This window comes from Adiantum capillus-veneris, chromosome 26 (assembly GCF_014529385.1).
Source record: "Adiantum capillus-veneris isolate H3 chromosome 26, ASM1452938v2, whole genome shotgun sequence".
Lineage (NCBI taxonomy): Eukaryota > Viridiplantae > Streptophyta > Polypodiopsida > Polypodiales > Pteridaceae > Adiantum > Adiantum capillus-veneris.
In genome coordinates this window covers 73,348,179-73,375,092 of record NC_140956.1, presented here as the reverse complement: position 1 = coordinate 73,375,092, position 26,914 = coordinate 73,348,179, and the positions used below count along the sequence as shown (strand labels likewise).

Here is a 26,914-nt window from a genome sequence, read left to right as displayed (position 1 = left end):
AACCATAATACAAAGCCTTTTGGAGGGGGGACCGGCTCCATGCAAATCAGGTCCTCAACTATTGTCAATAGCTTAATTTCTCTCTCTTTTGAAAGTATCGTTGATGCTATCTAACTAGGTGTTATGATTTTTGTTGCTCTCTCCACCCAAGCACTCTTGTAATTCTCATTACGAATCTATTCTAATGAAATGCCCACTATGTTCATGCTAATTTCCGCTACACATAGTTTTTAGACCATTAAATGTTACAAGTTCCCTAGAAGACTATTGGACAGTCTACCAAGGGGTCCAATGAGCATTGAGCAGCCCAATGGCTTGCATAATTCCTATTGACTAGAAGACTAAGAGGTCCAATGAGAGTTTAATTGAATTATTTAATTACCTAAAGCTCTCACAAAAAGGGAAAGGGGGACACATGTCACAAGGCTATCAATTATCCTGCTAATTTGTGATGGGCTAAGCTTTATAGAAGCCAATGGGAGGCAAGCATGAGAAATTAGCAAGAGGGGTCAACCAAGAAGAGAGAGAGGGCTGCATTTTAGTCTAACGTATTGCTACACACATACACACACAATTCATTTGTGCAAGAAGAACTCCATCTCCTTTTCCAAGCATTGAGAAGGCCTACACCAACAATTCTTGGCTATGGAATACAAATCCAACCAAGAGCCAATCTTCAATGGCATGCTCATCTCCTCTACCATGCTAATTACTAAGCTAAGCTATGCTATTAGAGTGATTATGTGAGGAGAATACTTCTTTCTTGTACGATACATCTTCTTCCTCTCAATCTATCCTCAATTCCTGCTAGCTCTCACCATTTTTGAAGGTGGTCTTGGGACTGAGGATAGGGACACTAGGTGTGTTTTTCAAGCATAATTTGGTGCATGAAGCTTCCATCTTGATTGCACCAATTATTTTTGTCAAGGAACACAAAGATTGTATTGTACAAAAGTCTCCTTTGATGGGAGAAGCTATATTACATAGCCTTAATGGAGGGGGGACCACTGGCTCCATCTAAATCCGGTCCTCAATTGTTGTCAATTGTTCTATTTCTCTCTCTTTTCAAGTATTGTAAATGCCAAATTAGCTAGGTGTAAATTGCTATGTTGCTTTATCAAATTAAGTACTCTCTCTATGCTCATTAGGAACTTGTTCTTAATGAAATGTTGACTATGTTATCAATTTTTGCTACACACAAGTTACTAGTGCTTTAAATGTTACATTGGTATCATAGCTATTGGTTTCTCTTTTCTTGCTCAAGAAGAGAGGTCCTCAAGTTTGCTACAAATGGTTGGTGTTATTAATTGCAAAAGAGTAAGTAAACTAGGTATTTTTCAACCTTGAAGCATGCCTGCTTTATGAAGTTAATGGGGATACCGTCGAGAGCTATGGTCTTAATAATGTAGTCCTACGGGGCTTGCCTATGGCTTAACCATTATTGAGCTATTAGAAGCTTGACAAGAACCGGTGTTGTCTTGGCTCTGTTTAACCCTCTCTTCTATTTCTTGCAATTAAAAATATTCAAGCCACGGGTATAGATGCTTGAGTGCTTATCTTTGAAGGTAAAGAGGAGTAGCAACTAGAGATTGAAGTGGCAAATTACAAGAAAAAGTTTACACCTAAAATTTGATAGTATGGCTGACAAGGGAAAAGAGATTGAAACGAATGTTGACAGCTTTGGTTTCACTAATGAAAGAGAAACTAATGATGCCCCTATGCTTGTAAAATATCTTGTTTCTAGACTTCAATAAGCCTTGGGCAACCCATCTCTCCAAGGTGCATGCTACAGCAATTGCTCACGCATGGTATTCTCCAAACTCCCCACCAAGAAGAGTGAGTACCTAGGAAAGCTCCTGGTGAGACTTCCAAAAGAGGACTCTCTCCGATAAGGGAAGAAGAGGAGGATCCGTACGAAGGTCTCAAAAACTTATTACTTGATGAGGCCTCTCCCTCCCAAAGGAGAACTCAAGTTTCAACGGTAGATCCCCCACCAAAATAACGACAAAGAAGTGAGTGTCATGCCTCGGTGGAGATGGCTCCATGAGGACGGCGGGAAAAACTCTCTCCAACACCCCCTAAAAGGAGAAGACCATGGCATACTTCTCTACACCATAATTCAAAGAGGGAAGAGAGAAAAAGGCGAGAAAGAGGTCACCCTTCTCTCCATCTTCTTCATCCTGTTCCTCTTCTAAAGAAAGTGATGGTGCTGACAAGGAGGAACAAGGGAAGAAAAAGTGAGAAAGAGGTCACCCTCTTCTCCATCATTCTTATACTCTTCCTCTTTTGAAGAAAGTGATGGTGCAAATCTTGAATCACCTAAAAGAAGAGGCCATAGGAAATCCTATGCCGCATGGAAAAGGTCGTCCAAGCTCAAAAAGTTAAAAGAGGTAGGAAAGAACATCTCTTTCCTTACCTACGATGGCACCTTTGGTGCTACGGACAAAATCTTGGCTTTTATCCAACAATTTGATGCGGCGTTTGGAGATGAGGGCTTCACGGAGTCCTCTAAGATATGTCATGTAGCTATACACTTTCAAAATCCTCCATGCAATGGTGGTCTAGCCTATGAGCAATGGTGAAGCTGCACAAACATGGAAAGCTTTAAGAGCTTCCATCATGAAGTAGTTTTTGGCTACCGATGCCAAAGACAAAGTACCCACTGAATGGCGAAGCTTGAAGCTCTCTCCCTACAAATCTATTCACAAATATGTAAACAAGTTTTGGGATTTACACCTTAAAGCCACTGTCTTCAAAAAGATGGATGTTGGAGAGCACAAAAATTAATTTTGTGCAAGTTTAATCGAGTATATGGTAGAGTATGTTAACTCCCAAAGGTCACACACCATATCTACGGTCATACACCTTACCATGGTGGCTTCAAGAATCAACTTCCAACTAGGGACTAAGAGAACTCTCAAGCCCACGGAAAACAAGGACCTTAATGAGCCTAAGGGGACAGACAACATCCAAAAGTTTCCCAAAGGCAACACCAACAACAACAAATCTAATGAGAGGGGAGTTTATAAAGGCAAAAATAAACTCTCTCCTGAAGAGCTAGAGCGTTATCGAAAAGATGACCGTTGTTTCAAGGGCAGGGAGCAAGGGCATGCCTATCGTGATTGTCCCGACCAGAATACACGTAATGAGCCTCCTAGAGCTACCTTGGTTGAAATTCAAGAAGAGGATGCTCATCATAAAGGATCTCTTCTATGCCATGCTTGGGGAAAGGTAAGAGAACGTGATGCTTTCATTCTCTTTGACCTTGGTTCTACTCACAATTTCATATCCACAAAGTTGGCCACCAAGCTAGGCATCCAAGCCTATGAGATGGGAGATGTCCTACCTGTCGATGGTGCTTTCAAGGGGCAAGAAGCCTCAGTCACTCCCTTAATTAGGAAATTGAGGCTCCATATCCAAAGCTATCTCGACAAGGAGGATTTCTTTATCTCTCCTCTCAAGCATGAGGATGTAATCCTAGGGGCACCATGGTTTGATCTCATGGCTGCCAATGTTAAATTCCCTGAAAGGAAAATCTACTTTAGGTTCAGGGAAAAAGATATGTACATAGATGCTAAGGAGTTGGGTAGTACCATACCCATTGTACATAAACAAGCTTTCAATAAGTGAATAAAGAGCTCTATTTCCATGTACATGATTTTTGTTAAAGATTCTCAAAAGGAACCTAATGCTTTAGCAAAAGAAGATATAAACAATAAAAAGTAATTAGAGCTATCCAATTTCATCAAGGGGTTCCAAGGTGTTTTTATTGACGACATCCCTTGCGAACTACCTCCCAAATGGGGGGATGACGACAATGCAATTGAACTTCTTCCAAGAAGCTCACCACCTAATAAACCTCCTTATCGAGTTCCCAACCTCCTTATCGAGTTCCCAAGCTCACCACCTAATAAACCTCCTTATCGAGTTCCCAAGCTCAACAAGAGGAGATTATGTGGGAAGTGCATGAGTTAGTTGAGAAAGGCATGGTTAGGCCTAGCTCATCTCCATTTTGTTCACCAGTGTTATTAGTGCAAAAGAAAGATGGCACATAACGTATGTGTGTCGACTATAGAGCACTAAATAGGATCACTATCAAGAATAGGTTTCCTATTCCACGGGTAGAAGACCTATTTGATAAGCTACAGGGGTCGACCTACTTCAATAGGATTGACTTAAAAAGTAGCTATCATACATCAAATAAGGATAGTTGACCAATGCAACAACCACATTTAACCACTTGACGGAGAAGCTATTTAGGCCTCACTGAACCTTTACTGGACTATTCTTTGATGATATAATCATCTATTCTAATTTAATAGACGAACACAAGCAACACCTTCAGGTAATATTTTAAGTTTTATGAGAGAATAAACTTTTTATTAATCGGAATAAAAGTGATTTTTTCTTACAAGAGATTCAGTATTTAGATCACATTATCTCTCAAGATGGCATCCAAATGGCTCCATCAAAACTAGAGGTAATAAAAGGATGGCCTAATCAAAGGAACCCGCATGAACTAAGAAGCTTTATAGGTATGTGTGCATACAATAGACGCTTCTAGAAAAGTTCTCACAAATCGCAAGTCCATTACATGACCTAACAAAGAAAAACATTAGGTATATATGGTCCACCAAGGAGAACACTCCTTTCAAAAATATTAAAGAGAAGCTTATCTCTCAGCTTGTGCTTATGTTGCTGGATCTCTCAAAGCCATTTGAGGTCCAATGTGACGCTTGTGGTGATTGCCTTGGAGCTGTTTTGCTCCAAGAAGGGCAGGCCATAGACTATGAAAGTCAAAGGTTTGCCCCTATTGAGCAAGCTCTAGGGATATATGAGAAGGAACTCTTAGCAGTTCTACATGCTCTAGACTCGTGGAAGCACTATTTATTGGGAACTCCTTTTATTCTGCGAACAGATAACCAAAGCCTTAATTACTTCATGACGCAGACCAAGCTCTCAAACAAACAAGTGATGTGGGAAAATTTCCTTTTGGAATTTCATTTTCATGTTTCTCACATTGCTGGAAGGCATAATCAAGTGGCCGATGCACTCTCAAGATGATCGAGAGTGAATGCGGTATCCATAGCAACTCATAATGATCTATCCTCTACGATAGATGAGTATGATATCCATCCCAATTTTAGAGATGTGATTTCAGCCCTTGCACTAGGGAAGAAGAAAGAACCATTTACCCTACCAGATGGTTACCTTCTCTATGGAAATAGACTATGCGTTACTAACTCACTACGTGAGAAAGTAATGTATGAATCTCATGCTCCTCCTTATGCAGGGCATAGAGGGATTCAGTCTACCTTAAAAGGGATAGAGACATATTTCTATTGGCCTACCATGAAATCAAACGTACAAAAGTATGTTTCAAAATGTGTGGTATGCCAAAAGACAAAGTTTGATAGAGGAAAGCAACCTGGATTGCTTCAACATTTGTCAATCCATAATTCACCATGGGAGAGCATATTTATGGATTTAATCTTTTGATTGCCCAAGTCTATCCATGAGAGTATGGGAATATAGATGATAGTAGACAGGTTTGGCAAACAAGCACATTTCATACCTGTCAAAAAGGCCCATCAAATGGCAACCCTCTTTATATCACAAATCCTCAAATACCATGGCTTGCCAATGTCTATAGTGTCAGATAGAGATCCTAGAATGACCAATAATTTTTGGAAATGTCTCTTTGAGAATTTAGGTACAAGGCTAAACTTCTCTTCGGCCTATCATCCCCACACGGATGGCAAAAGTGAAATAGCTAACCTAATAATTCTTGATCTACTAAAAGCTTATGTCACAGAAGTAGATCAAAAGTCTCAATGGGAGAAGTACTTACCTTTAGTGGAGTATACTTAAAACAACACTGTACATACTTCCACGGGAAAAGCACCCTTTGAGCTGATAGAGGGAAGATCAAAAAGTCTCCTGCTACTTAAGGTACATGGGAAGATCTTCGCTACATATGAATATAGCCGAGACCTGCAAGAGTCTTTTCAAAAGACTAAGGATGCTATATCCATCTCTCAGCAAAGGAAAAATGTTGTTGCTGATAAGCACAAAAGAGCCCTAGCCTTTATAAAAACTGATTGGGTCTTGCTTAAGTTTCCCAAGGCTCAATTAAGGCACACAACGGGCAAGAATCCTACGGGACACCAAAAGTACTATGCTAAGTTAGCAAAAAGGTACTATGGTCCCTTTCAGATTTTTAGGCCAATCAATGAGATGGATATCAACTCAAGTTGCCCATCCATTGGCTCATACACAATGCTTTCCACGTGAGCCTACTAAAGCCTTACAAAGGAGAGCCACCTCAAGAATAAATTATTGAAGACCCACCGGAGATCGAGGACCAAGAAGAGGTGCTGCAGAGCGGGGTTGCATCCCGAGTCCATTCTCCGATACGAGACAAGGTATTACGAGACGGTAAGACTATTTGACGATATCTTATCAAGTTTAAAAGTTATCCTTTTGATGCTAGATGGATGCAAGGCATACAATTAAAGGATAACCTAAACCTTGTCAATGCTTACAATGATTCCCTAGAGTAAGCAGATGTAAATATAAATAAACACTTTTTTTGTCTTATAAGACTCTCTTCTTCTTTATTTTGCACAAATGCTAATAAGTATGCATGCTTAGGATCATGTTTGTGGGGACGACATCTCCCAAACACTAAGTAGAGCTTGTCACTCTACTATGGAAGATTGATACAGACTAATGTGCAGACATGCTTGTGGCAGCTAAGGCTCTCAAGCATCAAATGGACTAGTCATCCATTCTGGAATGGTGTCATAGGGTAAAATAGGGATCCTCTACCCGCTAGCAAATGGACTAATGACTAAGCTTTATCTTCTCTACCTCATAGTCGAGAACAAATATGATTTCAAGAGAGAGTTAATGTCATAAAAACTAATATCTAATTCTCCCTTGAATGATTTTTTCATGTTAAAACGATCATTTAATATGGGGAAGTACCAGGGGAGTAGAAGCTAGAATATTGGTAAGGCTACCAGAGCGGTCTCTACGTACACGGATCCAAAAGAGGGAAAACAGGGATCCAAAGGGGGACAGTCTGCAAAAGAGCAATGTGCTTCAATGGGGCTTAAAAAGACCTAAGGTTCAGCTCCATTAAGACTTCCATAGGCTAAAGTTCCTAAATTTAATTGTATTGTCCAAAGGCCAAAGTAGGGGAAAATTGGATGGTCATGGGAAAAATAAAAAGTCTTCCCACATCCCTAGGAAGGAGGGGGCGAGTCCTAATAGTAGGGGATGAGAGAAACACACACACACACACACACACACACACACACTCCCAAGCTCTCCCCAAAGGGAAGAATGGACACATGGCAGACTCATAGGCCAATTGCCCCCAATTTCCTCTCAAATCCTATTGGATGGCCATAGAGGTGGACCAATGGGAAATTAGGCTAGAGTACAATTATTCTAATCAATTTAAAAATGCTTGATAAAAGAACCAATAGAAATTAATTTCCCTAGAAGACTAGTCAACAGTCTACCAAGGGGTCCAATGAGCATCTAGCAGCCCAATGGCTTGCTTGATTCCTATCGACCAGAAGACTAAGACTTCCAATGAGAGTTTAATTGAAGTATTTAATTACCTAAAGCTCTCAAAAAAGGGAAAAGGGGGACACATCTCACAAGGCTATCAATTATGTTGCTAATTTGTGATTGGCTAAGCTTTACAGGAGCCAATGGGAGGCAAACATGAGAAATTAGCAAGAGGGATCAACCAAGAAGAGAGGGAGGACTGCATTTTAGTCTAACACATTACTACACACACACACACACACACACACACACACAACTCATGTGTGCAAGAAGAACTCCATCTCCTTCTCGAAGCATTGAGAAGTAGAGGCCTACACCAACAACTCTTGGCTATGGAATGCAAATCCAACCAAGAGCCAAGCTTCAATGGCATGCTGAATACTTTTTTCTCATAAGATACATCTTTTTCCTCTCAATCTATCCTCATTCCTAGCTAGCTCTCACCATTTTTGAAGGTGTGTGAGGTCTTGGGATTGAGGCTAGGGACACTAGGTGTTTTTTTCAAGTATAATTTGGTGCATGAAGCTTCCATCTTCATTGCACCAACTCGTTTTGTCAAGGAACACAAAGATTTTATTATGTACAAAAGTCTCCTTTGATGGGAGAAGCTATAATACAAAACCTTTATGGAGGGAGGACCTTTGGCTCCATGTAAATCCGGACCTCAACTGTTGTCAATTGTTCTATTTCTCACTCTTTTCAAGTATTGTCAATGCCAAATTAGTTAGGTGTAAATTGCTATGTTTCTTTCTCAAATTAAGTACTCTCTCTATGCTCATTAGGAACTTGTCCTTAGGGAAATGCTCACTATGTTATCAATTCGCTACACACAGTTACTAGTGCATTAAATGCTCGAGGGATTCCCCTTGGAAAACTTATCTCACCATGTAAGTGCAAGGGATGGGGTTTTTTTTTCAAGTTACATAAGCGTATAAGTTAGGGGTAGACCCCCAATAATTTATCTCCTAAGCTTAAAAATAAGGGAGGGGGTATCATATTTATTGGTTGGGGGGGGGGTGAGAAAAGGAAAAAATGAGATGAAGTTTTTGTGTTTTGAAATCATTGCTTCCCAAAAGAATCTACCCTTGAACTTTTGAGTCAATAGCTACAAAGATCCATGCAAGAACTAACACTGCGTTGTATCAATTTCTTTTTTGTGATTATGATTCATTTGTTAAGGGATGAAAGCTATAAAGAGTTTGTATAGATGCAAATTTACACGAAGAACCTAGCACAACTATATGACCATGTTTTTTGAGTAATTTAGATGGGGCAAAATTGGATGAGTAGCTAGAGTGCAAGCTCAATGGGTACATAGTTTGAAAGTCAAACTAAGACACATTGAGACTACATCTAGTTATCAACATAAGTGGTTCCTTAGTACATTGCCAGTCACTATGCTACAGGCTCTTTGTCTAGTTTTACTTAGTTAGATCATCTGAGACCTAAATTTTATATGTAAGATAGGGGTATGATTATTTTCTGCATTGATTGTCGTATAAGCATAGAAAGGGGGGTCATATTCCCTAGTATGAGTCATATATAGGGGTTTTATCAAAAGTTGTCTGCTCGCACGTGGCATCCCATTTTATATATAGAGTGAATCCTTCCGGGATTAAATGTTACAGGTTCTGGTATGTAATCTACATCATTTGATTCTTTGTCTAGAACATGATCTTCTCTTCATGCACTACCCAATTGAGAAGCCCCACATATCCAAATTGGAGTGTTTTTATGTATCCATGATGGTAGTTTCATCTCTGCACAGGTCTTTGAGTCCATTTCCTGTTGGTGTCCTTAGGATATCCTTGTAAGAATGGTCCTTCAAGTTCATTTGAGTAATTGCCCCTACTTGTTTCAAGTAGAGATAATCATTGCTCCAATCTTGGAATAACTGTATTTGTCTCATGAACGGTCTTCCCAAGACTTCATAATTGAGTTTCTTCCCAAAGTCTACAATGGCAAAAGTGTGCTGGTAGTCAATCCCGCAGGAGTTGACTATCACATTCTCTAGTATGCCCATTGGTTTCTCTATGTGTCAATTTGCCAATTGTAGTTTCATTCTTGTTTGTTTAATTGGTGGCTTTCCCCAAGCCTCCTAGATAGATTTGGTTGCTATGGCAATGCCTTCTCCACTGTCTGAAATAGCCATGGTCATTACATCATTGTATTGTATCGGAAGGGTTGTGTTTCCCTCATTCCCTTCACAGTAGTCCCCGACCTTGTTCATAGATACAAACTGGACAAGTCTAGTTTGTATCTCCTAGTTTTGCCATTTTTTCAGGTTCATTTGAGATTCTCCTTTTATTTCCATCTTTTCCATGGTGGTTTTTATATCTCCCATAGATGTGATCTCAACTTCAGTAGCTCACCCAAAGTGATTGTGCAGTGAATTGGTGTTGATGTAATAGATTGTAGAATAGCCACATCCATTATTATTTTTTTGGCCTTTCTAGTTTGGTTGTTTTGCGGACCATTGATTTCTTTTCATTCTCTCCTAGGTAAGATGGTAGTGTTCGCAAGGTTCCAGTTTTTCTAGAGCCTGACCGCTTTAATCCCCAATCTCCATATAATGGTTGTTCATCTAGTTTCATGGGTGGTGCGTCAACCGAACTTCTTCAATTGGTGCTAATTTTAGAGTCAAGCTCCCATCTTTCACTTCCCTGACTCGTTTCCACAGATAGTGTGGCCAATCGGATTCAGCTATTGGTACCTTGTCCCATCCTTCTTCACTATCAGGAGCTTCCAGTTTAGGTGGTTGTGTATCATCATTTCCCCAATTTTTCTTGAGCTTTTTCTCTCATGGTTTTCAAGTTTTGCTGGTTTTTGCTGTGACATCTTGCTGAGGATTCTATTTTTCCATCAGGGTTTGCATGACTTGCACCAAGTTTTTGTAAGCTTCTAATTAGCTGCTTTCATTTCAATTGTTGGATTGTTTTCCCATTGTTTTTCCAAAGTTTGAGTAGCTTTTAACCCAGCTTGGAAATCTTGCAAAGCTGGTTGATTGGTTCGTAGATTTTATCAACCAAAACTGATCCATTATATTTTGGTTCGGGTTCCTTGAAATCTGTAGAAATAGTCTATATTTTTTCTTTATTTCCTTCCATATCTTCCCTTTGATCTCCTTTCCTATTTTTGTCTCTTGAGTTCGTATCTTTTGCATCTTTCTTTCCTGGAGTTTTTGGGGGAATTGTTGGGTTTATCATATCCATTTGCATTTTTCTATTTCTTTGGCTTGGCTTGTGCTCTAGTCATCACTTGAACATGAATTAGTGGATCCCCTTTTGATGAACTACTTGGCACTACTTGAACTATATTTATGACAATTTTCCCTTTATTTGATGGATTCCTAGGGAAACCTTAAGGAAAGTGACCATCCTTGCATCCACATGCTCCACAATATGCCTCTATAGGTCTCGCGTTCTTATCTCGTTCAGGAGAGACATTTTTCCAATGGTCATCCACTCCACAATTATGACAATTTCCATTTTTTTTGGTTTGGGCATTGGCTTGACCATATGTGGGGTCTTGCTCCCTGGTTTGCAATAAAGTATACATGTGTTGTATCAGTGGGTGCTTGACACATTGGGTTCCATAAGGACAGGAGTAGGTTTATATACCACTCTTCTTCTATCCCCATTGTTACTAAACTCATTTAAGGGTATGGAGTAACGAGAACTAGCACCTATTCTTTCTCTTGTTCCTCAGACAACTAATACTTGATTAGTATAGATCTATTTCCTAGAAGTGGTGGTTACTGAACTAATATTGGTTGTGGTCTCTCCATATTCATGGGAAATCTTTGCATGGGTGCCACATTTGGCAAGTATCTATACATGGGTTGCCCTTGTGGCCTCATTGGAACATACTAAATATTTCCATCATATCTAGGCTTGTAATAGCACACTTCGCCTCATGATTCATTTTCTTTAAATGGTGCACCATTTTTATTGTCTTTTTTGTCCCATAGGTTGTCCCTAACTTGGTCCCTATGATGGGCCTCTCATCAACATCATTTCCATGTTGATGATCATATCATTCATGCGTTTAAGCATGTGTTCTATAGTACTGGCAGGAGCTACAACAATTGATCCTACTTTTGTTGACATAGTGGGTGTGGTTCGCTCGCTCTATGTATCTTTAGCTTTGCTTTCCTCATTGAAAATCTCGCAATTATCACTCATTTGATCGCAGCTAGACTACACACTTATCAGGTCATGTGTTTTTTGCTATACAAAATAGCATGAAAATCTTTGTTTAGTAGCCCCTCACTAGAAACAATGAGATGAGTCTTACCTTGTTTGGAATCTCTAACTTTGGGCATCTGTCAATGTACTACCTTATTCGACTCACTCTATCTTTGATAGTTTCTCCTTGTTTTTTCTTGAAACTATAGATTTGTGCCACCATACTATGCTTTATTCCCATTTTAGAACAAGCAGCAACAAGTCTCATGCCCAAAGTCAGTAAGTTGGTTCTCAATGTAGGAGGTATGGTATGGAACCAAGTCAAAGCTTTGCCCTCCAAGGTCATCCCAAAATTCAAATCCCTGAAAATGTGTATGGAAATTGGTTATGCACTCAGCTCTCAAAACTTGTTTGAAGCTGGCTAGATGGTCATAGAGATCCCCTGACCTGCTGTATTTTTTGACCGACTTTTGGAAATGTGCTCGTTTGACTCTATGATTGTGTTCAGCACCCGCTCTCTCCCTTCTAGCCGATGTTTCTCCTAATAATCCCTCCAACTAGTTGTTTGGTAAGTGTGACTCATGTGGACCTCTTCTCGTCCTCATGTCACTCATTTCTTCCCTGTTAAAGGTGGTTTCTAACTTTCTTTCCTTGTTGGCATCATTGAGGTGGCTACTCCTGGCTACACTTCCTCTTTGATTGGCCCTGCTATCATAAGTTCTAGCATTTTGATCGGTTTTTTTGCACGTATCCCATAATCACTTCAGGATTGAGTGTCCCTGGTACTTAGTTTGTTTAATCTCTTTTGGAGTCATTATAAAAAATTTATTGTTGTAACAATCCATAAAGAGATGAGTGAGAAGTTTTGCTAGTCCCTTTTCCTTGATTTTGTAAATGTACACAATTTTCAAGGGTGTCAGTTGTCCTAATCTGGCATGGTTAGTCCATATCAAATTTGTAATATTGTTTTCTTCCCAGCAATAAAATCCAAGTCTTGGGTTATCAGTGGGGATGTGTTTCAATGTTTTAGCATCTATTAACTCATACCCTTCTAATTCTAGCACCGGAGGTCCCTCCTTTATAGCTTTATCTGGTATTAGAGTATCAGCCTCTAATCCCCCTTATCCAAAGAATCATGGTCTTGTATCTTGCAATACTGTACTCCATTTTGGTCCACATCATAAGGTTGTCTTGTTTATTTTCCCTAACCTCCTCTTCAAAATCGATGGTATGGTCGTCTATCCTCACTGCAAACTCCTCATTTGGGTCCAAGCAAATATGGGCTTCGTAATGGTTGGTCTTGAAGAAAGTCAAGATATGCTTGAACTTGAGAGAGGTCTCTGTTCTTGATTGAGTTGAATAAAAAGACATATCTAAGCTTGTGTCGGAATAAGTGTCTGACACTTCTTCTGCATATGTATGGTCTCCCTTGATTTATACTCTCTTATGTGGACATTTTGCTCTTATTCTTGCCTAAGTCAATCGAGTTTCCCAAAACTCTACTAGATCTTATGCTCATATATGGACTTACACGACTTAATTGAACTAATACTTCAAACCCAAAAAGTTGCCTTTGATTTCAAATGCAATGCTCTTTTTACTCTCAATCTTGTCCTTCACAAAGTCGCAATTTCTTGCACAACAACACTTCAAGCCATATGTGATTCCACTATTTGTTAATCCTAAGTCATAAAATATACAAAAATTCTTTTTTTCAGTACTACCCAATAGACCCTATATGCAAAAAAATGTGAAATTTTGCTCAGTTCTATCTTAGACATGCCAAAGATATCTGCACCTATCTGTGGAGTCCAATTCAAGTTTCATCACACAAGTGGAATCCACAGCTTGACAAAGTTAATACTGGTGTCAAAATGACAAAATTGTCTTCGGCACGCTTAAGCTAAATCTTCCCAGTTTTAGCTTTCTTTTGCCAATTGTGACTTGGGTTGGTCTCTACATGTGATTTTTAACTTGCGACAGTAGTCGCATGCAATACTCAGGGATCCCTGACGAGGAGCGTTGCGAAGCAGTGGGGATGCAAGAAGGGCTACGAGCATGCCACGGGGGAGAAGCCCAGAGATTGAATGAGACCCCCTCAACAGAGCAATAATTGCCTCAACCCAACCCAAGCAGAAGGCAAAAAGAAGCACACATCTTCATAGAAGGATCAGACTACTTTGTTCAGACAAGCTTAAACGAGCTCCTACTCAGACCTTCGACCACATGACCACCTTGCTCCCCTTTTGCACGTAGACCATCCCAGACCAATGAATCTTGGGTACTAAGTAATACTTTTAAGCTAATTTTGAGTGTATTGTGTAATTATAAAGGGGCTATATGGTGAGTAAAACCAAAATAACATATCATACCAACCAGAAATTCTTATCACCGACCAACTAGAAAAATTGACAATCTTTCACGTGTGCCAAGTTTGTGGTCTCAATCTCAAATCAAGATCAATCTTAGGCTATCATGACCAAGGATATGATTGACAAGGTAAAATTTTGCTTTGAAGGGGGTCAATGGAAAGGGATTGAAGTGCACGACAAACTTCTAGCCCTGGAGTGGGCTGAGCGGGATCACGGGAGAGCTAGTGCAAAAGTGTAATAGAGCAACATGGGCACTGGAATGGGAGGAATTAACCAGATACTTCCAGAACTCCATCTCGCATTGGTCCCCCTGGCTATCTAAAGTTGTGGGGTTATCTTGATTGGAGAGAAATTGCAAGAAGGTTAAACAATAAAGCACTTCAACGGTTGAGCCACTTCTAAGAAAGAAATTGCAAGTGTTGGAAATCCTTTGACCAGGTGGTTGCCAAGCTTCAACCCAATGGCACTGAGAAGCTACTTTTGTCAACGGGGTTGTAGAAGACTTGGACAATGTTTTGATGCACATCTGTGAATCTACTCTTGAGTGGAAAGCTTGGAAATGGCCCATGAGTAGCCGATTCTCTAAACCCCATACCAAGGGCATCTACTAAGCATTGATTCATGAGGCTGATTGGTTTGCCCCTTTAAACAAGCAGTGGAAGAAGCAATGGTCGGAGGCTCGATGGGTAGAGGTGTCACCAGCGTGTGACTACCATCTATCCTTTTTGTTGATTTCTTTCTTATTATCTATTTACTTTCACTTTTTGGAAACACCCCTCAGGAAATCTAACTGCCCTGCATTGCATAGCTAGTGTGGAACTGTCCAGAGGGAGTCCAGGCCTGAAGGCAAGAGAGCACTAAGGTTGGACAAGGACTGTGGCTAGCCAAAGTGGGGTCATTGACTAGCCAAAGTGGAATCCTTTGCTACAAAGGCTACATTTCAGTTCTGGGTGTGGCTGCAGTGTGCAAAGGGGGTCAGATGACCTAGAAAGATACAATGGCAGTATCTCCTAAAATTTAGGGAACTGCTATTTTTGGACCTGAAAATGTGTTTGCATCATTACCTCCGGAATGACAAGGGGAACATTTTCTTACTCTGCGTGAAGTCAACTGGACAACCGGTTGGGAGATTTTTAGGCGGCAACCTCGAAACGGGAAATAGGTTGTAAATGTGCCAAGTGGCACATTTCTGTGCACTTTCCTCATGCATGAAGAAGTGGCGCTGAATTTGAAGGGAGGAGGAGCTCATTTGCAGATTTTGTCACAGGTTAAGAGCTATGGAGTGCTTCCTTTCCCTCCTATGTACAGTGCGGTGCCAGGAGTGATGCCCTGCACGCTACGCACTGCCCTCTCTCTCCCCTATGAAAGTATGTTATGCCCCTCTAGTGGGCTTTTCAATTGACCAATGTACAGTTGTGTGGGTTCATGCGCAATTGCCGAGGCAAGAGCCTCTTGCACAGGTACTGGATTAGCTAGCGGCTAATCGCCCACAAGTACATGTGAATTCGGAAAGGTTTCACGCCAAAAATCTCGTTCGATTCAAAGGGCAAGTAGCCCTATTGGTGCGGGAGCTCGAGGACTTGCTACGGATGCGACCAGCATGCGAAACGGAGCCCGAAACAGTAGATTGCAGCCTGTTGTGTATTTTTGCAGGTTTAGGGTTTTTCCCCTAAACAGTCCCTAATACCCCCAGGAGGTTCGGGGACGCGAGGGGACTACTGTACAAGTGATCTGGCGCATTTTCAAGGCTGAAAACAGAGAATTCAGCGTGCTACAGATTCTCGTTAGGTTTTGCAAAGTGCCCGTATGCGTCGGGAAAGTCATTCAATGCGTGGGAATACTAACTGTGAAGGGTCCTAGTACAGTTATGCTGCCAAAATTGGGCCGGAATAGTTGAAATTCAGCCAAGCTTGTGCAGGGCAGCTTGTAGGGAACCACAGCGTTTATTCCCTCTTTTAAACAATAAAGAAATACTGAAAGGGGTGCCTAAGTTAGGGGCCAATCTGGTGTCGGTCTACTCATACAGGTGCAATCTAGCAGCCTGTATCCCTCTCCCCTTTGTTGTGTCTTGAAAGTACAGGTAAAGTGGGTGACAAATTAAGTGGGTGAAAGCAAATAAGGTTTAAGTCTAAAGTCTACCGCCCTTTTTGGATTGAACAGGCCGGTTTCATGGTTCCATCGCCGGGATTAAATCATTTTTTCCTATAGAAGTGAGCCTTGGTTGGTCAGTATGGGCTTGAAGACACAGGGGATCATAGACCCGACACAGGGAATTGCAATTATGGCTGACAGACCAGATGATGTGACTGAAGAGGTTTCCTCTTCACAGGGTCAACAGACACATGAAGTGGGTGAGTCTTCAAGACCACCACAGACAGATGATGATATATTCAAGACCCAGTTGGCTACTGCTGTGGCTATGTTCACACAAGTAATGCAGAATCCTAGGTTTTTAGCCTTTCTGCAACCTTCTCTTCCGTCTCAGCAAGTTGGGTCACTGGATCACATTCAAAAGCCTGTTAAGGCTCGAGCACAGGTGATTCATACTGCAGAGTCGATGGAAACACCTGTACACTTGACAGAGAACATGCAGTCTCCACAACCAGTGCCTAAGGTGCAAGAACAGGTGGCTGAGATGCCAGTCTTTCAAGCTGTACGAGTTCAGCCATCCACTTTTCAGCAGCCTATAGCTGGTTCTAATGGGCAGGGAAGCAACCTACAGGCTATGCAACAAGTCTTCCCACCACCTTCAGTACACCCTAGCTATTTTGGAGGTGGATCGGTATTCCAGAGCATGGCTAGTCATGCACCTCGAAATCAGTTTTACACGCTAGGAACAGTGTTCGGGGGTGCTCAAACGATGATTCCTAACCCCATGTATGGTGTCACGGGCATGCTACCAGGGTTTCAAAGCACTCAGGGCCAATTTGGGATGCCACAGGCAAATTTTGGTATGGCTGGAATTACAAATCAGGAGCCACATATGGCATTTGCATGTCAACTCAATTGCGGTCAGGGAACACAAATGAACCCTAACAATGTTCCCATGTTTCCGTCATTTCCATATGACAATTTAACGCCGCTGGAGAGGCCAACTCCGTACAAAGAAGGTGGCAAAGGTGTGACATTCACAACCTTTATGGGGTTTGATGACAGGAAGAAGGCTCTCTCATTCCTCCAGCAGTTTGACAAGGCCTATGCCGGGGGAAACTTTACAGAGGCTTCAAAGGTCCGCAAGGCAGCCACATTCTTCACAAGGAATGCGGGACAATGGTGGAATACTTTATTGCTGCAAGGGCAAGCTCCGTCCACATGGATTTACTTCAAGCAGATTTTTGCAGCAGCATGGTTATCTAATGACTTTGAAGCAGATGTCATGACAGAATGGCATCAGCTTAATGTTGCTACTTGCAAGAATCTGGATGACTACAATCGGAAGTTTTGGAAAGCTCTACTTCCAGTAACTTCCTATAGGTTTGTGCCATTGACAGAACAGATTGAAAAATATTGTTGTGGCCTACCCAAAGGATTGAGAAAGTACTGCACGAAGACCAAAGTCACTACTTTGACGCAGCTCATCGAGGTAGCAAACACTGGCAATGGTTTGCTCAAGGGAGAAGATTGTGAATTCAATACTTGCGTCAAGGAAGGATCAACCAAGAAAAATTCAACGAAGAAGTATGTTCCCAAGGAGGTTCCTAAAGTGACTGAGGAGCCAGCCAACGCAGGGAACGACAAAGCTACGGCTCAATCAGAAAAGGGACCAGCGAAGAAATGGAAAAGCCGTTTTCCTCGCAAGTCGGAAGAGAAAAAGAAGGTCCTGAGGTCAGAGAACAAATGTTTTATCTGTGAGCAACCTGGCCACATCTACTTTGGGTCTTACAAGTTGGGGAATAATATATCATTAAAACGAAAAGTTGATCGAGATCTTCCTCCAAAAAGAGCCAAGCTCATCAACACCCCTAGCAAACATAGCTCATTCCAACTTGCATAACTTCAACCTACCTCACACTAAAAAAAGGCAACCTATACTGAACCAAAACTATGTTGAATATTGATGTCAATGTCACCCTTGTTCCAATGTGATGCCAAGCACTAGAGAATTCTCACTCTTTGCAAACTCCACAAACTATCGAGCTTCAAATCACTAAAATCAGTACATTCTACATCGATTTGAAATAGGATTCTTTACTTTATAAAAGGGACCTTTGCTTACACCCATAGCTACTACTCTCAATTCTTGCTCCTTAATCATCCAACCAAAACAACAAAGTATCCCATCAACATGTCAAATGAAAATCTATTTTGCTTGCACAACAAAGAACTACTAGTATGTGACCCGCGCATTGCTGCGGCTAATTAGAAGCAAGGGTAAGTTTTTGACAATTTCCTTCCTCATCTTTTCCCAAGGTGGCAACATGTGCAAACATTCTCTATGCATCGATGAGGTAGTGCCAAATATATTCTTCGATGTTTCATTATTAACTAAGATCATCCTCCAAAGCTACGATAAGGAAACTATTATAACTAACTATCAATAGAGACATCTCATATAAAACAAATGGAGGGGATGACATCTAAACCCTCTAAGAAGACAATCCAAATGAAAATCCACCCACACCAATGTTTTTATCTTTATAACCTTTTTTAAACATAAAGTAGTTGTTGGCTGCTTTAAAGTTGCTATATTGTTCCATTGACCTAGTTATTCTTTGATGTTCATTGGTTGGCAAATGATTTAGAGGTGATACATTTTTTTGCTCGTAGCATGGCCTAATTTTTGTAAGATCTATAAATTGATTGTATAACCTTGGTGTACATGATGTATAACATACGAGGATTTGCAGACTTGCATATCATATAATATTTCAATCATAATTTCTAAAAATTTTGTTCAATTAGCCAAGAAAGTTGGTGCATGAGTTAACATGCTTTTACATGATTTGTTAGCGTGTCACATCAACATGCTTTTACCAGCTATCTTGGTTAAATGAACAACAAAATTTTAATGTGACATGCTAACTCTTCTCATGGACACGTGTGTGTGCGAGTGTGTGTGTATGTGTATGTGTGTGTGAGAGAGAGAGTTTACAGAGTGTACTCTAGATAAAAGTACCTATCTTTATGGGGCTACTATCATCCTCTCTCCATTTAGCTTACCATCGGAAAATTTTAATCCTTTAAGAGATTTCATTTGGTTTTTGGTTTTTTCAATTTTTCCATGTGACTAACTACACAATTCCATGTTGTTTCTTCAGTGTGCTCAAAATCATCACCATTTGTATTAATTTTTAGAGTTGTTAAGTAGTACAAATTAACCTCTTCTCGTTTTGAGAGAGAGAGATTTATTGAAGGTAAAACATATCTTCTTTTTCTCTCCCTCCCTTTATGTATTTATATACATGTGCGTGTAGACCCATTGTTTCATCCCACAAAAAATCCCGTTTATCATCTTTTACCAAAAATTGAGGATATTTTAATTTGAGCAATTCTGCAAGTCAACCTCTCTCTAATCTCTTTGTGAATCTCCCTATCTTCCTTTCATCAATTAGAACCTTTCTGATCTCTCTCTCTCTCTCTCTCTCTCTCTCTCTCTCTCCACACACACATGGAACCTCTCTACTCTCATTAACCAATGCCCTTTTAATATCTCTCTCTCTCTCTCTCTCTCTCTCTCTCTCTCTCTCTCTCTCTCCACACTCACATATACACAAATACACACGTATGCACATGTTGAAATTGACCTATCTACCATTTCAAAAGCTAATTCACACAAGATGTACTCTTGCTAAATCTAACAATGGATTGTCCACAAAATTCCTCTTTATCAACTCTCTCTCTCTCTCTCTCTCTGTCTCTCTCTCCAATAACATACTTGAGTTGCATCAAGATGTAAATCTACCCCATGAATAACCTAGCTTTGCCATAAACATAAGCCCTCCTCTATAAAATATACTCAATGTTTGAATTTTTGTTAATGTCTCTATCATGTGGATGTACATACATACACTCACTATAGTAACCAATAAATTGAGAGATAAGGGACACCAACAAGTGCCCAATAGCAACAATTTTTCAAGCACTTTAAAAAAAGGTGTAAAAATCAATAAATTAAAAAAGGACACCAACAAGTGCCCAATGCCAACAATTTTTCAAGCACTTTAAGAAAAGGTATAAAAGTGTTTTTATAATCATTTTAAAAAAATTTGAAAATACACTTGTTTGTTTCCAAAATACACAACAGTCAAACATGTCCTTGAACTAATGTAGATCTAACTACTCAAGCAAAACCTAGCATTCCTAGTCCTAAATGTCTCCACTCATCAATATTTCAAGCCAAATTATCATTTTGGTTAGTTCTACTTCCCCACAATTAAATCCTCCTTCACCTGACCCCAATAACAAGAAAACAGCTTTTTCCTACCAACACAAAATGTTCATGGTTACCAAAACTTCTATGATTTGAAACACACGCTGGTTGCCATCACCTTCTATGAAGGTATCATAGAGCACCAAAGGGGTAAGTTTTTCAAACAAATACTACAAGTACAATGTAAAGAAAGAAATTCTATATTCCACCATAAAGGTGAGCTCTTGCAATTCTAAAGTCCCCAAAAATTCAAAGCTGAGAAGATAATTAAAACCACGACACCTAATTGCTAGCAACAATAGAATGAAAAGCAACTAACATAAAGAAATACAACCTACAAAAGAAAGCCAAATTAGTGAAGAATCCTACCTGCAAAAATTACATCCAAGGTTACCACACAATAGCAACAGATACTATTGCAAAAATTGACATAGAATCATCTCCACACACTTTACTCTTCTAGGAATGTATATCTTCCTTTAGATCTGCTACTCAAATCTAAACAAGGATAAAGTATCATGTGCGCTTGCCATCTTTAACAAGCGGATAAGTTTAACTCCCATTCCACCTTCCACATGCTCAACATTTAATTTCTCTCCTATTAGAATTCTGTCAAAATGTGACAAGGGAGGGTTAGGTTACCACCTCGACCAAACATAGGTTATCTATTTGCAGAAAAATTGACATTAACCTACAACAATCTCTTGATAAAAGTAAAGGAATGACTCCCAGGTTGTGCCAATTACCAAGACCTTTCAAATAGAAATGCATATCATGAGACAATGCAAGAATAGGATATGCCAACATACCAACTCTGTTATTATGGAGACAACAAGCTTGACCATGTTCAGACAAGAACTTCATGTAGCATTTTAACATACCAGCAAGATTACACCATCAACATGCATCAGTTTTTTGTACTGAAGCCAAAAAGGCAATTTCATCATGAGGGAATACAGAACCTTTCTTGCCCAAGATTATCCCAAACCTATCAACAGTAGGTACATCTAAAGAAAAAGGACCATTGCAAACCCAGCCAGGCACAGACCAAGAATTAACTAAATCTTTAAAGAGAGGTGGTGTTGAAAAACACCCGTTACAAGAAAAGATAGTGTGATTTACTCAGCCTCCGAAGCCATAAAGGGTCCTACCTTGACGCTTGAGGGCATAGACAACGTCCATAGCAGTGACAGTCTTCCGTCGAGCATGCTCTGTGTAGGTGACAGCGTCCCGAATGACATTCTCAAGGAAGATCTTGAGGACACCACGGGTTTCTTCATAGATAAGACCACTGATACGCTTGACTCCACCCCTGCGAGCAAGACGACGAATAGCAGGCTTGGTGATGCCCTGGATGTTGTCACGGAGCACCTTGCGATGGCGCTTGGCTCCTCCCTTGCCAAGGCCCTTGCCGCCCTTTCCCCGTCCAGACATAGCTTAGACCTTGTTCGCTCGAAACAGAGAGTTTAGAGCGACAAAAACGCGGAGAATTGAAGTGTAATGTACTGCTAATACTCTCTTCATGCTCACAGTTGCAAACATATATCAATCAATATGTAATTTCAGCCGTCCGATGGTGGGTCTCATCGAGCGGTTCCTATCCCTGCCCGCGGATCCGTCTCCGGGATTGCATTTCCCCGCTAAAGAGCAACTCAAATTTCAAAACTCCAGCTCCATTTCAAGCTTGAGAAAGCCGGGTAGATTTTTACATGTTTTAGGGTGGATTCACAAACGTCCGCGAACGTTTGGAGCCCCAACGTACTTGTCTGCTCTCTTTTGCAACACCTTGAGTAGACATCCACGGCACCTTTCACAAACAAGTTGCGGACAAAAGATTTGTGGTTTCACTTGGTTGGTCTAGTGAGCGCTTGCAAATGCAGCAACTAACGTGCCTCCTGTCAGCTTTTTAGAGATGTCTGCAAGCTCCATGGGATGGGCGAGGGGGGCAGGGTCACTCGAGGATTGCTGTTGATTTTCCACAAAGTTAGCTGCCAGCTAATGGATGTATGGGTAGTGTGTGAAGCCCATTTGTAAATGTTTGATGAGCGGCGCCTTTGGATTGGAGGTTTGCAGTCGTCCGAGGATGTCCGCGGACGTTTCTGAAGTCGCCCTTAGTGTCAAAAGTGATAAACCCTTCAAACTTTCACTCAAAACCATGAGATTCAATTGTATCCTCTATTGGAAAAGATAAGTTTTGTAATACAAGCCAATTTAGAGACGTATTGCATTCCGCCTTCCCCAATGTCTGTCGCACGGAGCGGTGGACATGTTTCTTTCTGTGAGTTGGAAGCCATGTCATGGGTGTGCTACCAAGCTTTGTGTTCAAGGGGTCTATGCTACCCTGCCTCGCCCATCAAACACGACAACTAATCAGAGTGCCAATGCGCACAAACTGGTTAGGTTTCGTTGAAAACGTGACTGCCTCATGTGACTGATACGGCGGACATGGTGTTTTCTCTTCCAAAAAGCTAGCCATGTAGGCCACAGTTGTGCCATCATGTGACATGGACCTTACTTATGTGTCATGTTGTGATTTGCTGAAAAGTCTTACCATTACTCGGCCTTGGGTGTCTCTACAGCGAATTTTCCCAAATGGAGCATTAAAAAAATCTTTAAAAATATCAATCTTGGTATCGTCCGATTCTCCTTTTCATGATGAGTCTGGTGCAATGTTTAAATATAAAAAATGATGAGATTTGCCGACTCCCCCCCCCCCCCCCCAAAAAAAAAAAAAACGATTAGCTTTACACAAAAACATATCTAAACTGGATCCTTTATCATATCCTATTCGCTCGTAAAATGCCCTTTGAAATATAATTGGCATGTCCCCTCGTTACTTCGGTGCAAAACACCATCAGATTACCCCACCATAACATCAATGCCCTGTAGTCAAGTGCTTGTATCATTGAGGTGGCTAGCCTTGCGTCAACGTTTGCTTCTCCTACTTTTGCTTTGGGTGGATCTTTCCAAACTTTTGTTGTTAATCAACAAATTTAGTACAAAGATGTGGGCTTTGGGTGCCACGCAATGAATGGATAGGAACTCCCCTTGGTCTAATTCATTGAGATAGATGCTAGATCATTTTCACTAAAGGATTCTAGCACTACCCTATCCTCAATCTAGGTGCAACCACCTATCCTCTCCTTTCAATTGCTACGATTTCTTGAAGTCCATCAGATATATCATAGGGAGAGTTTTAGGATGGTATATGTATGGCATCCTCAAGTATTGGTTGAGGTAGACCACAATAAGCCATTGCCCTATTGCATCAATGTTGAATTAGACAGTGGCTTAAAGTTTATACACTCAATCAATAATAATTCAAATACATATTTCCCTTTGAGATAAAGTCTTACAAAAACGCCCATGAAGGAAGTCCGGGACTAAACTTGAATGAACAATAGCTCCCATAGAAGCTAAGAAACGGCATCTAACTATAAAGCTCATGCAAGAAGTAAACACCCAACAATCACATCACTGGCTCAAATAGCAATTAGTATGTGACCGCGTGCTACTGCGGTCAAGAAAAGCATGGAAATTGGATCTCTCCTCTCTCTCTCTCTCTCTCTCTCTCTCTCTCTCTCTCTCTCTCTCTCTCTCTCTCTCTTTGGCAGTCATATATATGTAGAGGTGTGTGTGTGTGTGTGCGCGCTCTCATGCACGCGCATGCGCCCACATGTGAGAAGAACAAAATTGTATTCCTTAAAATCACTCTAGGAAGATAACAATGTGTAGGTCTCTCTCTCTCTCTCTCTCTCTCTCTCTCTCTCTCTCTCTCTCTCTCTCTCTCTCATATTAGACCTTGAGGTCAAGACTCACCTAGTAGATCTTTGCTACCTCTTTTTCCACCTTCTTTTCTCTCTTTCTTGATTCTTTTGAGTTGAAGACTTGCTCTCTCTCTCTCTCTCTCTCTCTCTCTCTCTCTCTCTCTCTCAATGAGCACGTGGAGTCCTTTCCGCTAACAGATTGCGATTGACTCATCCGTCACACAACCTCTAATAAATTCGAACTACACATATCTCCCTGCTCTTCAACCAATGGCAATGTAGCAGATTTCTACCAGCTTGTTATTGTTGCGCCATGCTATCAAAACTATGACTTGCCAATAGATGGGCTTTTCACAACCCTCAGTCGGTTGGAGCAAGAAATGTTACTTGGGAGTTGTGTGGTAAGAATACCATTGGTACTAAGTGGGTTTACAAGGTTAAACAAAAGTTTGATGGTTGTATTGACCGCTACAAAGCAAGACCTTTTGCAAAAGGGTATTCATAGCATACGGTATTAGATTTTGTTACCATATACATGTGGTAGTGATGTGTGTGAACACACTAGGACCACCTGGGCACTTTTCCCTCTTTAGGAGGGTTTTTTCCCCCGAGCATTATATATACGCCCATCACTCTAGGGCTATCTATCTTTCCATTGCACACTAAGTAACATACTCTCTATTGTGTGCCTTGAGCTTCCTTCGTCTTCCCCAAGCTGTGTGCGTTTCTCTACAACCCTAATTCCAACAATTGGTATCAGAGTAGTTTACGTCCTCCCGGGCTTAGTCGCCAGCTGCTCCAGCACACGCCTTCTCACTTTCTCCGATTACAATGAGGTTTGGCGAGCGTTTGTAGGTCGACAAATATTTCGAGCAAGCTCGTAGAGCTTAGTCTGCTCAGATTTTTGATTCGGGCTCATTTTGGCCTCCGTTTCCACTACAGGCATGTCTGTACATACAATTTCGTCATTTTGTGCAGAATTTATGTCAGTGCCATTTTCTGCATAACAGGTGCCTTATAGTCTTCTACGGTTTGTGCTATATAGCGCGTGTTGTTCCCACTCCATTTCTCCTATTTTCGGGCAGTTTTCACATCAGGTGCAGCATTTACCATGGCTGACAACAACACATATGTCTTCAAGATGTTTGCTGTTGAGGACAGGTTGGATGGGGACAATTACCCTATGTGGGCTTATATGATGCAGCACATTCTTGTGTCAAAGGGCGTCTGCAATATTGTGCAGGGCATTGATGTACGTCCTAGTTCTGAGGATGCAGGCGATGTTGAGGATGTTGCAGGTCTTGCTGCAAGGATTGCTGCTATTAGAGTTGTTTTGCATATGGTAGAACAATCTCGTTGGGATGTAAAGGATGCAAAGGCTCATGCATTGATTGTGTTGTCTCTGAAGCGCACCATTGTTCCTCACATTCATTTAGTAAAATCTACAAAACAGGCTTGGGATATTTGGCTGGTCTTTATGCAAGTCGCAATGAGGCTAAAATTGCTTTGCTGCGTAAAGAGTTGGAGTCGAAGATTATGCATGAGGAAGATGATATGGACACTTTCCTTGCTGGTGTCAAGGATATCAATGAGCAACTTATTTCTGCAGGTGAAGTCATTTCAGACAGTTACCTTGTGCAGACTATTCTTGATGCCTTACCAGATTCCTACTAGACTTTTGCTAGTACTTGGAGACTGATGACCCAAGGAAATCCTGAAGCTGTCAAGGTTGATGCATTATGCACATTGTTGTTGCAAGAGTCACTTTCCAGAAAAAATAGGACTAGGCAGCGTGCAGTTGAACAGGCTTTTATTGCTTCTCAGAGAAAGGGTGGTAACAACAATATAACCAATTCTTATGGTTCTGCTGCAAGTGGAAAAAATTATGTTCCTAATGCTTCTGCTGGCAGCAATTCGTCTAGAAATTCTGGTGATAAGAGCAAAAAGAAAATGCGTTGTCATTACTGTAAAGCTAATGATCACTTGATCAAGTCGTGTCCTAAGTTGAAGGCCAAAGAGGCTAAGAAAAAAGAGGGTGGTTCCACTACAAATGCAGACATTGTTGAGTCTTTTGTGAAAGGAGATTGTGTTGCTGATGTTGATGCAAAATGGGCTTTTAGCGCAGAGTGCACTTACAATCCTGTTGTCCATGATGCATGCTTGTTAGTTGCTGCAGATTCACATGTGTGGTATTTCGACAGTGGTGCTACAAAGCACATAACCTCACATTGTGAATTGTTCACCTCTCTCGAGTCTGTCCCTCATGGGAATTCAGTCACTTGTGCCAACAATGCCTCTTATCCGATTCATGGAGTTGGAAAGATTGTGCTTACTGCTGCAAATGGCAGTTCCTTCACACTTGTTGATGCACTTTTTGTACCTGGGATCGAGAAGAATCTCTTGTCTGTATCCGCACTTGCTAGACTTGGACTTGTAGTCGAATTTGTGGATGACAGATATACAGCTCATGCTCTCAGTTTTCGTGATGAAATTTTTGCATCTGGCCTTTTGTGCCGTCGCCTGTGTAAGCTCACTTTGTATGACAAGTGTGGACAAAATTTTGCAAATGCAATTGCAAATTCAAGGGCTATTTCAGATGCAAAACTTTGGCATGCACGTTTTGGTCATTTGAAT

General features: G+C 40.9%; 1 protein-coding gene across 1 annotated transcript; it reads right to left on the bottom strand.

Annotated features, from left to right (window-relative positions):
* Window positions 1-21,363: 21,363 nt before the first annotated feature.
* Window positions 21,364-22,033, bottom strand: LOC147423651 (histone H4). Its single transcript, XM_086501121.1, has one exon. The coding sequence runs from the start codon at window positions 21,945-21,947 to the stop codon at window positions 21,636-21,638; it is 312 nt and encodes a 103-aa protein (XP_086357247.1). The 5' UTR covers window positions 21,948-22,033; the 3' UTR covers window positions 21,364-21,635.
* Window positions 22,034-26,914: the final 4,881 nt, after the last annotated feature.